This window comes from Leptosomus discolor, chromosome 5, assembly GCF_034619465.1.
Source record: "Leptosomus discolor isolate bLepDis1 chromosome 5, bLepDis1.hap2, whole genome shotgun sequence".
In the NCBI taxonomy this organism is placed as follows: Eukaryota; Metazoa; Chordata; class Aves; order Leptosomiformes; family Leptosomidae; genus Leptosomus; species Leptosomus discolor.
Window position 1 is genome coordinate 1,552,370 of NC_141395.1, and position 12,604 is coordinate 1,564,973.

The 12,604-nt window shown below is 50.0% G+C and overlaps 1 protein-coding gene across 5 annotated transcripts in view; it reads right to left on the minus strand.

Moving 5' to 3' along the window:
• The window catches only part of GALNT13 (polypeptide N-acetylgalactosaminyltransferase 13), a 124,453-nt gene that overhangs the window by 70,804 nt on the left and 41,045 nt on the right, over window positions 1-12,604 (minus strand). For all 5 annotated transcript variants that reach the window (XM_086465117.1, XM_086465115.1, XM_086465116.1 and 2 more), the window contains exon 2: window positions 9,263-9,431. In XM_086465117.1, coding sequence (XP_086321243.1) covers window positions 9,263-9,431 — 169 coding nt within the window. The remainder of the gene's footprint in view (window positions 1-9,262; window positions 9,432-12,604) is intronic.

Genomic DNA, 12,604 nt, shown 5'->3' on the forward strand with positions numbered 1-12,604 from the left:
CCGCACCCCGTGAAGGGCAGAGCGGAGCCACGGCACACTTTCCCGCCGCAGCTGCTCAGCTCTCCGCTCAGCGGCTGCTGGTAGCTACGAGAAACGCCTCCACGTGGCGCTTGGCACAGCTGGGCTCAGAGCTTCCTCCCAAAACTGAACTCCCGGCAAGAAACCGATGTCAACCGATCGGCCAAAGGCTGGGTGACCCTATGGTCCTTGGCAGGCACCCAGGCACATCAGGGCTCCTCCGAACACATCCCCCCTGTCTGACCCAACGGCGGGCGGCTCCTTCTGCAGGCTCTCGAGGACCAGGAGCGTCGCAGAGCAGGCCAAGGGCAGCACGGCAGCACGCCTCTGCCAGCCTCCAAACCCAGCCCGCAAACCGCAGCGCCCTTCCCACCTGCACACGCGGCCACACAAACTGCCGGGAAACGACTTCTTTTTTGTTGTTGTTATTGCGTTCCGCCTTGCAGCAATGACACACGACGTTTTAACGGAGTTTACGGGCTGAGGCGGAGAGTAGCCCACCTCTCTGAAGGAATGCACACGGCCAAGTCGGAAGGCAGCTTCCACCAGGGAGGACACGAAACAGGAGCATGAAGGACCCACACGGGCTCATTTCCTGGCACTCGCACAACTATTCCAGATGACTCCGCCGTAACAAAGGGGATTTTCTCTACATGCCACAAGCAGTTTCAGGAAACAAGACCATACCGTCAGCGGGGCGGGACAGACACCCCAAACACCCAGAAGCTGCCCAGCGTCACACCCACCGTGACGTGACGGCCCACGCACACAGCAGAGCGGACGCCCACCCGGGCGGTGGCCAGAGCTTCTTCTGCAGGGCCAGGACTGTTCGGAGAGGTGCTCCCTATTAACCGGTCCCTATTCCTGCCTGGAGTGAACAGGAGACACCCTGCGATGCCAAAGCCATCCACATACCTGCTGGTACAAGCTGCACCAAGGATCTTTGTTGCCTTGACTGTCCAGCGCTCAGCTGCCTGCAGGAACGAGCTCACACTGGTGAGCTGGCTGCAGACGCACCATCTAACCGACGGCACGGCGGAGGGTACCCCTGCTCGTCTCACTGTGCACCCTCTTAAAAAAAAAAAAAAAAGGCATAACAACACAGTTTCATCATTAAGGACCCTTGTTTTAGTAAAGTAACCATGATCGGTTTTTCTTCCTGCTGGAAATAATTCCGCAGGCTTTCCTCACTTCCCAGTTCCCACGTTTCCCTTACGGGCACGTATAAAAGCTGAGCGCTGTTCCTCACAACAACCGGCCAGGCCAGCAGCAGCACTCGCGGTGCCCATCCGTTCCTGAGCCTTGACTCGCCAGGCAAAGGGGACGACTCCACGTGAAGGAAGCAATTTCATGCCTGAGCAGCCTGGCGCTATGAAACCAGAGAACCGAGTCACAGCCACTTCACGGGGCGGACCCTGCTGCCAGCGAGGGGCAGGATCCGCCCGGGGGTACACGGGGCGAGTGTCCAGGGACGAGCCGCTGAAGAAAAGGCAGAACCGACACGAGATCGATCTACGTGAAACATCCACCCTTTCTGTTTAAATGCTGCTTACCTTCCTAAAGCGCCTACCACACAAGGACCAAACACCCACCACTGTAACCCACCCTTTTACATTATTTAGCGTATTTAGGGGAAAACTGGGAACCTGCTTATCCTTGCAACGTGGACAACCTTGACATACTTCAAAACCATGAAACAGCCATACGTTTTTAAAAGATAAGCAAGCCATGCAAATCAAAATCCTTCAATTAAGTACCCTCACCATCCCCGTTTTCAAAGGGCTGGGGGAAAAGCTGCAGGCAGGACAGACTCTCTGGGAGAAGATATGATGGAGAAGGAGGTGAGGTCCCATCAGTGCTCGCTTCCAAGGCAGCCTGCAAACTCACTACTAGGAAAAAAAAAAGCAAACAATACCTGCCAGTAACACCAAGGTTTATCCATTCTTTTATACAAACTGTTTAAGCATTTACTAGTATTCACAGAATCACAGAAATCATATTCAAAGTCACCTGAAGCCATAAATAAAGGAAATAAAAATACCTTCTTTAGATCCATTTTGCTATATATAAAATCATTCTTTATACTACACAAAAGAGTGATCTTTTGGGGGCCTCTCTTAGTACTAAGACCACTACCCCAAGCTGACAGCAGTGCTGCCGGGAACTGAAATTTGGTTTTGACTATTTTTAACACTGAGTAAGGAGCTGACGACTTCTATTTTATCATCGTCCCTCCTCCTATGAACTGCCTTACTCCAAAGCAGACTCCAGTCCACATGAAACAGTGTGGTGACAAGAAACAGGTTGATCTTTCTGGAAATTGGACTCTGGAAGTTTGCTGGACAAAGGACATCTTCAAAGAACCACGTGTATCAATGTCTACAAAGAAATGCCGGTATTGAGAACTAACTGGGTCAGCAGCCACCACCACTCGCACAGCCTCCAGCTGCAATCCCTTCTCCCCAGCAGCATTTCTGCTCCTTTGGTACACCTCCAGACGTAGGCAAGTTCCACCCATTTCCAGATTAACGAGAGCAAGCCACTTCCCATTCAAGTGAGCTGTATGGATCTACCTCTACTGAGCGCTCGCATTTTCTTCTCCTCTCCCACATGGGTGCTTTGCTGGTGGTGTTTGAATTAAAAAAGTCTTCCTTTGTACCCCTGGCTGTTCCGTCACGCACAGGCTTTGCTCTGCACGCACATATACATAGGCAACAGCCTTACCCAGGCATTGCTCACTCCTAGCTGAAACACAAAACTAACTGCCAACCCGACAAAGTCATTTTGAAGAACAGCATTTCTTGCTGAACGGTAACAGCGTGAGGCAAAAAGCAGACTGCTGCCCTGTCTTGGACGCGGCTCCTGGGAGCGAGCCGATGCCCACCTGGGAGCGAGCCGAAGCCCTCCCGTCAGGACAGGCTCCAAGAGCTCTCTTGCAGAGAGCAGAGGCTTCCCTGCAGCGATTACCCTCATCAAAGCTGGGGCACCAGCTCATTTTTAACGTTAGGAGCAACCCTGTGTGCAAGAACCTCGTGGCGGTTGATGTCGCTTTGGCCATATGGGAAGAGTTCAACCATTAGAAAGACATTAATGAGGCGGCAAGAAAGGGCTCTAAGCATTTCCTGAGTCACAGCTGCACGCTATCAGGCTCCCCGTGGGCACGGCCACAATGAACAGAAGACCTGCTAAGTTACCGTGGTCCATCATAGCTGGACCAAACCACCAGCTACCAAATGGTGAGAAAAGACACTCTAAGGGGAATTTTCCCCAAATACCGAGATGCTCCACAGCGAGGACACATGCTGCCAACTCAGGTTTATCCACAAACGTGGCCAAAGCCGTCTCCTCCCCTTCCCCGAGCTCAGCGAAGCTCACCCGAACGGAGGCACGCTCTCCAGACAGGCCCTGCCCCTGCTCCAGCCAGCCGTGTGAACGGGGACTGGCTTTACACGGCTCCGGCAGCGCCGAGAGCCGGGATGGGATCAAAGCCCGGCTTCTGAGGGAGACACCAAGGGGAAAGAGCAACAAATTTGAATTGTTCCTTTTGTTATACGAAAGTACAGACGAAAGGCTCACAAAACCAGCTTCGAAGCCGTCTGCTGACTCGTGAACATATTTTTCTCATTGATGGAGAATTACTTTTTTTTTTTAATCTCAGCAGCCTTTAGCTAATTTATACATCGGGAATTGGCTTTGATCTCGCACAGATTACCTGCATGTACTTTCTCTCCCTACTGGCAATCACCCTGGGTGATTTTTTCCCCCCCAAACAAGGTGGAATAATTTCTAAACTGTCATTTGAAAGCATTTTCTAGACAAAACTAATTACTGATTTCTCCCTGAGCTTACTTGTTCATGACCAGTTTATAGATTGTCTATGCATAACTGCATATACACAGTAAAATCTTTAAAAATAAATTCACTTTTAATTACATGAAGCTGTAAGCAGATAAACCCGGCAACAAAGGAATTCTTCTGTACTTTATCCACCACAACCTAGAGCTGGAAAAAACCCTAATACAACAATTCCTGGTGCAAGACAAATGGATTAGATGTGAACATCACAAAATAAAACAATTTACCCTCCCTTATCAGGGCTAAATCTCATGGAGAACAAATAGTGGCCTCACCAAAAAAAAAAAATCTCATCAGAGCTTCCTGCCCTGTAACCTGGAGTTCGAGGCACTAAAGGATTTTCACTGATGTTTCACAAGGGAAATTTTCACAGGCGGTGGTTGTCACTTCCACACTGCTGCCAGAGCCTTCTTCCCCACCCTGGGACAAACCTGTCAAGGTTTTTGCTTTGAAGAAGCCAACACAAAACTGTGGCCCTGAGTTTAAGCCGTGATTACTGTTTAGAAAATCGTTACGTGCATTTGTTTCTGACCAGAAACGTGTGCTCACAAGCACATACGCACACCAACTCAACACAACAGCTAACTTCAACCCAAATTTCAGTGATAAGAAAATCCAATTATAGTGGCTTAGCAATTTGTAGAACAACACTTGCAACCTTACTCATCCAGAAAGGACTGAAGATGGATTTCTTCCTTTGCCAGAGAAAATACTTAGAAATAAAATTCAACGTTTCTACATTGAATTAAATTGGGTTTAAGGTTTAATCAACAGCTACTCCAAATTAGACCTGACACTGATTAAAATCTTCAAGCTGGCCAGCAGAACTCAGGCAATCGAGGGACGTTCTCCAGCAGACAGCACTGTGCGCAGCGGGAAGCAAGTCAAACTGCTCGCGTGACGTCGCGTTCGCCAGCTGGAACCCCAGCACCCACACGGGAGCAGAGACACGATGGGAGCCGCGCTGCTGCGTTACGGCACGCGGGAGGTGGGTTTTGTGGTCTCCCGATGAGAGGGCTCGTTCCTACAGAAGCCAGAGCAAACCTTCATGGATCTCATGGAGGTCAGGACCTCACGCCAGGCCTGTGCACAAACACCCCTGCTTGGGAGAAGGGTGAGAAGAGATAGATGCCTTCTTGCACAGAACTGTAAAGGGAACTCTCATCAGCCAGCAGCCAACCCAGCCTTCCCTCTCTTCCTGCAACTCATAAACCAGAACTTATTTTCTAGAAATCTAACGTTTTTCCTTAGGAAAAACCTTCCAAGCACAAGTACTGCGGCTGCGGTGTAAATCCAGGGTTAGCTCAGTCATTGAACATGTAACCACAAACAGCCATAAAAGGTTTCAGGAGCTCATTTGTCTGCTCATGCGAATAAAATTAAGATTCCCTCAGATTTCCCCCCCCCCCTCTGAAATACATGTTCCCTAAGCTTTTACAACCCTCGCACAGCCCCGCCGTTCACCACAGCGCTGCCGTGATCCTTTGGAGGCACCGCAGCAGCAGCGATCCCCAGCAGGCAGAGCCCCGGTACCCTCTGCCGCCGTGGGACGGGAGCACCGAGCTGCGGAGCGGGGTGAGAAGGACCGACGAGCATCTTGGGTCCTTACTCCAAGTCGGTGCGCTGCAGAGCGACTCCCAGAGGTACGTGCAAAGCGCCGTGAGGAGCAAGAGGAACCCGGGCACCCGCATCGGGAGGACGGGGTGACACTGCCTGTGTCAATAAAAAGCAACGAACAAAGAGGGAAAAGGAATGAGGAAGGCCAGAACAGGAACAGAATGGGAACGGATTCATCTCATATAATCTGTGTAAAATACGTATACACCCCACGACAATGACAAGGCTACCATGACAGCGCACTGCTTCCCTCCCACTGCCCTCTTCCCGATGACTTTGCCAATACAGGTACGGCAGCGAAACGGAAGAATGCATTTCTAGAATGAGAAATTACAAGACTTCTTTTTCTTGGGCTGCCTGTTTCTTATCAGAATGCTTATGTCTATTGATAACATTCATTTGAGACATGGACACAGCACTATAATGCACAAATCTAAATCATTCTCGTAGAGATATAAAGGCAGTGGGAAGCCTCACCAGCAGATGACACGTTGCAGTTAGGGTTAAACCCCAGTTGGAAGTCATAAAACCTTCTAAATGCAGGGCTAATGGATAAGCTGAGGTTTTATTCTCATCGAAGACAGGGTGTGGGAAGTCAAGACACATCAATTTCCGCCTTAAGCCTATCCTTGACACCACGACGGGCAGGAAAAGGACATGTCTGAGAAAAAGGCATTCAGCTGCTTTTCCAACATCTCAATCTTAAATCAGCCCGAGAAAGTCACCGCATCTGGCAGGGACATCTCGTGCAAGACGGAGAAGAGGAGCAGTGCCCAGGACTGCTGCCACTCGCCGTGCCTCCCCCCCTGCCCCCGGGGACCCCCGCACAACCCCGACGGCAAATGAACCCTGAATTGCTTGCACCGGCAGCCAGAACGGAGACTGCAAGTTAACGGCACGGCACGGGCTCGGAGAAACGTGAAAACGCCGCTTACACACAGCGAAACGTTGACGTGTGATAGACACAGTAAAAAGGTCAAGTCATGCCAGGAGTTAATTAGTTAATTAGCTAATAAATGCGCTCCATCCCTTTAATCCCCCGGCAGCGTTCCCGAAATGGAGAGCGGCTTGGCCATCTCCCCTGCAAACACCTCGGCGCCGATGCGGAGCCCCGTGGGGCTGGTCCCACGCCCGCTGCCGCCCCAGCCTGCCCTCCTCCTCCTCCTCCTCCTCCTCCTCCCTTCCTGCTATCTCCCTACAAATAGTCAACCTGACCCCGACCATCTTCCAGCAAAGTTTCATCTCTCTGGCCTCGAGTTTTCTGCTGCATTTGGTGCAGCTGCTTCCCAGCCAATACACCGATTTAATACATTTACACCTCAATAGCACTGACTTTTCATCAGCTCAGGATTACTAGTAACACAGCAGTACCCACAGCGACACAGGTTATTACAAATTTCCCACTAGACAGCATGTCCAGCAAGAACAATTTTATTTTATTTCCTTCCATTCATCTAATTTTGCTATAGAAAACTTCCTGGCCTCTGAAAGGCAAGAAAAGCTTGCATTTATAACATGAAAGGCACAGTCTGTTAGACACTCAGCGCAAATCGGATGCCTCTGTCCATCACATCAATAAAAATACATCTTTCTGTCACACACTAAATATATTAACCATAAAATTGTATTCTTCCTTAATAGCCAAGCATTATAAATCGGCTTTCAGAACAATTTAAAACTCCCTAAAGAGATAATATGTACAGAAAGCATCTGTCTGAAGAGGAAAATGAGAAAATTATGGGTTTTTTCCCCTAAATCCCGTAATACTTTCTGTCCTTGCCACAAAGAGTATGAAACTTGTGTTCATCAAGAAAACGCATTTAGACAGATTTCTCTCAGCATTAAAGAGTTCATCTCCCTTAGACTGAGCAGGGCCCTTCCTTCAGCTGAACACCCTCCAGTACGCACTTTCTGTGCCACGCTTGCTCCCAGGGGCAGGGGAAAGCCCTCCCAAGCAGGTCGAGAGGCTCCGCAAGCGCCCCCTCGTTCTGCCGAGTGCAACGCTCGGGTCTCGTCTCCGCGGGGGCTGCAAAGGCAGAGGGGTCCCACCGAGCTGAGCACTCCTGGGCGGTTCAGCGTGAGCTGGGCCACCGGCCAAGAGCACGGCGGGGCCAGAAAACCACCAGCGGCGAGAGCAAAGCCAGCCCAGCAGCACGCCGCGTCCTCCCGGCCAGCCAGCAAGGCGCCCCGTGCCCGTGGGGATCCTGCCACCGCTGAAGCCACCTCCACCAGCTCGGCGTGGCCGTGACTGCCCTTGGCGCTCTGGCACAGGGCAAGCGGTAGGGAACAAACCAGCAATAAGCCATAAAGCTTTCCTGATGCTTCTGTTTGGTGAAATAGGGCCTTGCTGGCGACAACTGGGGCTGGTTCATCCCATCGCCCCGTTACAAGGGACCACGCCGTGGAGAAGCATCGCCTCTGCGGCTGTGAACGAGCTCTACCGTGAAAGCAGCACTTCCCTTATCTGCAGGCATTTACAAATAAAGTCCAGGGAACAACGTCTTTATTTTATTTCAAACTTCATGGGAACCTGAAGAATCTCATTTCAAACACAGCATAATAAGCAAGACTTCAGCTAAGTCACAATTCAGCTTAAAAAGCAAAAGTAATGGGAGGTTATAGAAGACCTGACCACTTGTATATATTCAGCTATGCTTATATTGCTCTACATTTTTATTTGTTATAAGCTGCAGTACCTATAAATGACACCATTTGTGTAGGTGAAGGAGAATAGGGAAAAGACCTGAATTGGAAAAAGATTAAAATTCAAATCAACGCTAGGTTTCTATAAAAATTAAGCAGAAGAAAAAAAATCCCACCTCTAAAAATTTACTTCCAAAACTGTGTAGATGACAGCACTCCACACACACCATTTCAGTTAGGGACTCTTAGGAGAATGTCCCTTCATGCAAAGGTTTTTAGTGAGATACGACGGACTTGAGAGCCTACCCCATCAGCCAGCATTCCCTCTGCCACGGGGACAGGGGGGAATTACTGCCAAAACCCACGCACACAGCAGATATAGGCTCTTTTTTTGTTACCACCATAACTTGTTTCAAGATCTTCAGACAGCAGTCAGAACCCCTGGTTAAACAGAGGTAAACGCACACATTCGTACTGTCACATCAAATGCACGTGTACACACAGGCTCGCTGTGGCGACTGCAAAATTTAATCCCATTAACAGTAACTCGATGGATTTGGTGAAACACTCCCCCGAGCTATTCCTTAGGCTGAAAGTCACCAGGCGAACTTCATGCTTCACTCAAAAATAAGCAGTTACTAGACTTAAAACAGAAGAAATCCCCCCAAAAACCCCAACCCCAAAACAGGAAAACATTTTGAAAGACGTTTTCTAGAACTGCGATTATCCCAGAAGTGTCTATGGACAGAACCGAAAGAAAACTACATCCTGCAGGTCGGTTTTGGTATTGGTAGCACCTTTGCTCCATCAGCATGAAAATGCCCATTTTTAAATGCCGACAGCATAGTTAGGAAAAGTAACAGAGTAGACATTGATGTTTTCATCATTTTAAAACCTTAGAACTAAAGTGTTCCCTGAAGAAAAAAAAAAATACTTAAACTATTGCAGGTGGTAAGGCACACCAGGGGGCATTTCGTTACGTGCTGCAACGCAAACCAGTTGCTCCAGGTTGGCAATTTTTCAGCTGCTCACAACGTAAATCGCGCAGGGTAACGACGGCTGTGGTGCAGTAGCTCTTTTCCTAAGAAAGTTTGTGTCAGAAGCTCCGCAGGTGGCACCGGGGACTCACCCGTCTAACCTCACGTCGGGCAAACTCCGGTTCAGGGCGATCAAGTCACTGGCCATAAGGTTAAACTGGTTGATTTTGAACAGCTCTTTCATCTTCTCCTGGTCGTCCTTGGGAATGAGCACAGCCTTTCCCATCTCTCCAGGTCCTTCTTGGTTTCGAGAAATAACAGCTGTAACACAGAAGAGCAAAAGCCAAACTTTTAGTGCGTGGGCGGCACTTTCGTTCTGCACCAGCAGGGCTCTGCAACGTCTGGTGTGCAACGAGCAATGTTAAAAAACACCCAAAAACCCCCAAACCACCACACCACGGTTTTCTCTATGCCCCACTGTGAGGGTTTATCTCTACCTGGATGCGCATTTATATCTAATTCCCTTCTAAGATGATTAAAAAAATCCCAGATTTGGTCACTTGCAGCGTTTGGCTGTAACCACGAGGACAGTAAGTGACTGTTCTCAAGAGATGCACACCAGGATTACAGAGCATGGCACTGGATTCTCTGCGAGATTCTGCAGACAGAAGAGGTTTGACTTTTATAGCCATTGAAAATATTTGAAGAACACGTGTATTAAACTCATTCTAAACAACTGCCTGTATTTTTTTATTCAGTTTTAACTAGCAGGCACGTTCTAGCATAATCCCACCCCTAAGTAAATCCATTTTCAGTGACAAAAAAAAAAAATCCATCCTGAAATATACAGAATCCCAACCCTGAGGGAGCATCTTTCACACACTATTAGAGAGTAGTTTTGAGAAATATTTGTACAGCCCATTTTGAACCCTAAGGAAACCACAGCATCACCTCATACAAGCGCACAACACCGGACAAGACGCAGACTGCCTATCTAGGAACTGGACGTGAAAAGGAAGGCAACACCCCACGTACACAAACAATTACAGCCGTTACTGTAAAGCAAACGCTTCAGACGAAGGATGACAGGCTCACCACCCATCTCCTTCCCCGACCCCAGCGCGCAGCGACGCAGCAGCAGCCTCTTTCCCTCCCGGCTCCCCGCCACCCGGGCGCTGCACCCGCCAGCAGAACGAGGAACGCTCCGTTTCACGCCCGCACTCCAACCACCCTCCGGGCTGGCCCGTTAATACCGATTAATCTGTCTCCAGCCAGGCCTGTCCCCTGCTCCTCCCATGGACGAGCAGAGCTCAACCCTCCAGTGACCGCGGTCCTGCAGGAGGCAGCTCACACACGCCGCCCTGCTGGGGCCGCCCGTGCCGTACTGGGCAGGAACTGGTGCTGGTGGTGACCTTCAAGCTGGGTACTTCTATGCCACATCCTGACACCACCATTTTATCTTAACGAAGGGATCTCGGTTTTATTTTTCCGCCACCACATTCATTTTTCATCTTTAGTATCAAAATTACTTTCAAACATTTGATGCTTAATATCCTGACGGACTGTCACTTAGGAGGGCTTCTCTGCTAGCTGAAGAGCAATTAAATCATTTATTTCTGCAACCAAAAAAATAAAATGCTAGAAGAACAAACCTTTTTCTACAGAATGCACAGGAAGGAGACTAAGTGACTTTTTAAAGACAAAAAAAATCTACGTTTTTTCCAAGCAAATCAGCCACCGTAGCAGAACAACCTCTGTGGTGAGACACTGGAACAACTAGCAGAAATTTACAGAAAAGGCTTTTTAAAGATAAATATTACAGACTCTGGGCACAGAAATTTTTTTTCTGCAGTTCTCATTTATGCTTCAGTCGAGCAAAGAACATATTGCAGTATTGCCTGCTCTGGGTTTTACCCCTCCCTTGGATCAGAAGGAGCACCTTTGCAGGCTGCGACAGGGAGGACCCGCTCGCCTTCGCCGTGACGACACGCGAGGACGGAATTGCCGTCACAGAGACCCTCACGCCTCCAACATGGCGACTCCGAAGCCCTCTGCGCCCACCCCGAATCCCGAAGGATGGCAGGCTCGGTGGGTAACGCCCGGCAGGGTCCCCCCGGGGGCTGCCCAGGCTGCAGCACCGGCACCCGAGGCTGGAGATGCTCTTCAGCACCTTTCTCCATGTCTGAGCAGAGCTGCTGACGCCTCTCGCCCAGCTCTGGGGAAGGAATTCATGAGTCCACTGCTGTTCCCTCACAGGCAGGATTTTATCTCGGAGGGTACATCTCAGTCAAGACCATTTAGAAGCACCACTGGAAAGAGATGAAGTACGAGAAGAACATCGCCCTGCTGTGCTGTGGGCTGCCTGCTGGCACAGCGCCGCCCCTCTGCAGCCGCGCCTCACCCGCAGCACGGCTCGGAAACCTGCGCCGCACACCTACACGCGCAGCTGAACGTTCTTTATGCTGTTAAATCCCTCTCGGTCCATTTCATAAGGTATATTTATGTAACGTGCAACCTGAATAGAAAATATTTGGGATTAATGGCCGGTAATTAAGCTTCGCTACATCACCACTTTCTGGAGAAACGGCGAGACTCCTCAGAGACCCCGGTTTGAAGAGCCATTTGCTCAAGCTGCAAATGTTGTTTACAGAAATAAATTCTGCCTCCTTTTTGCTGGGAGAGGCGGAGGGCACAAATTAATCTGAACAGCAGGAGGGAGCAGGCAAAGGGAGTCAGCCTGACTGCTGAAAGCACGGGAAAACAGGGAAGAGGCACAGAAGGGAGCTTGGCCAATGCCTTTCTCCCCGAGAAACACAACATCAATGGAAAGGAAGGAAATCCTCAAAAGAAGGGATGAATGCTTCTGCAGAAGGAAAGGAGCGATGAGGAGGGAAAGGAGTTTGTCCTTGTGGCATCCTTCAGCCCAGTCGTCTTCCGGAGGAGGAATTATTTGGTTTTCTGCCTCCAGAGCTGTACTTAAGGGGCTGTCCCAGCTTTACAGATCCTAGCCAAAAGAGCAGGACCACCTCTGGAATACAGCACCAGCACGTACATCACCTGCCCGCCCGGGCAGGGAGCCCCCTGCTTCACGTTCAGATTGAGGTGGGCAGAGAGAGGGGACCCCAGCATCGCGTGAGGGTGGCGAGACCCTGGCCCAGGCTGCCCAGAGAGGCTGTGGCTGCCCCCTCCCTGGCAGGGCTCAAGGCCAGGCTGGATGGGGCTGGGAGCGACCTGCTCTGGTGGGAGGTGTCCCTGCCCAGGGCAGGGGGGTGGGACTGGGTGGGCTTTAAGGTCCCTTCCAGCCCAACCTCTTCTGTGGTTCTATAACTGCATGTGACGTGAAAGCTGGAGGAGCACGTTGAAGCAGAGCACTATGTGGCGCCCAAACTAAACGCCTCTGAAACAGTAAGGCAGCATACCAAAAATGTTTTTATTTTCTGCTGAAATACTTCAGGATCAGCTGAAAAATAATCTTGGGGACAATTTTCTCCTGG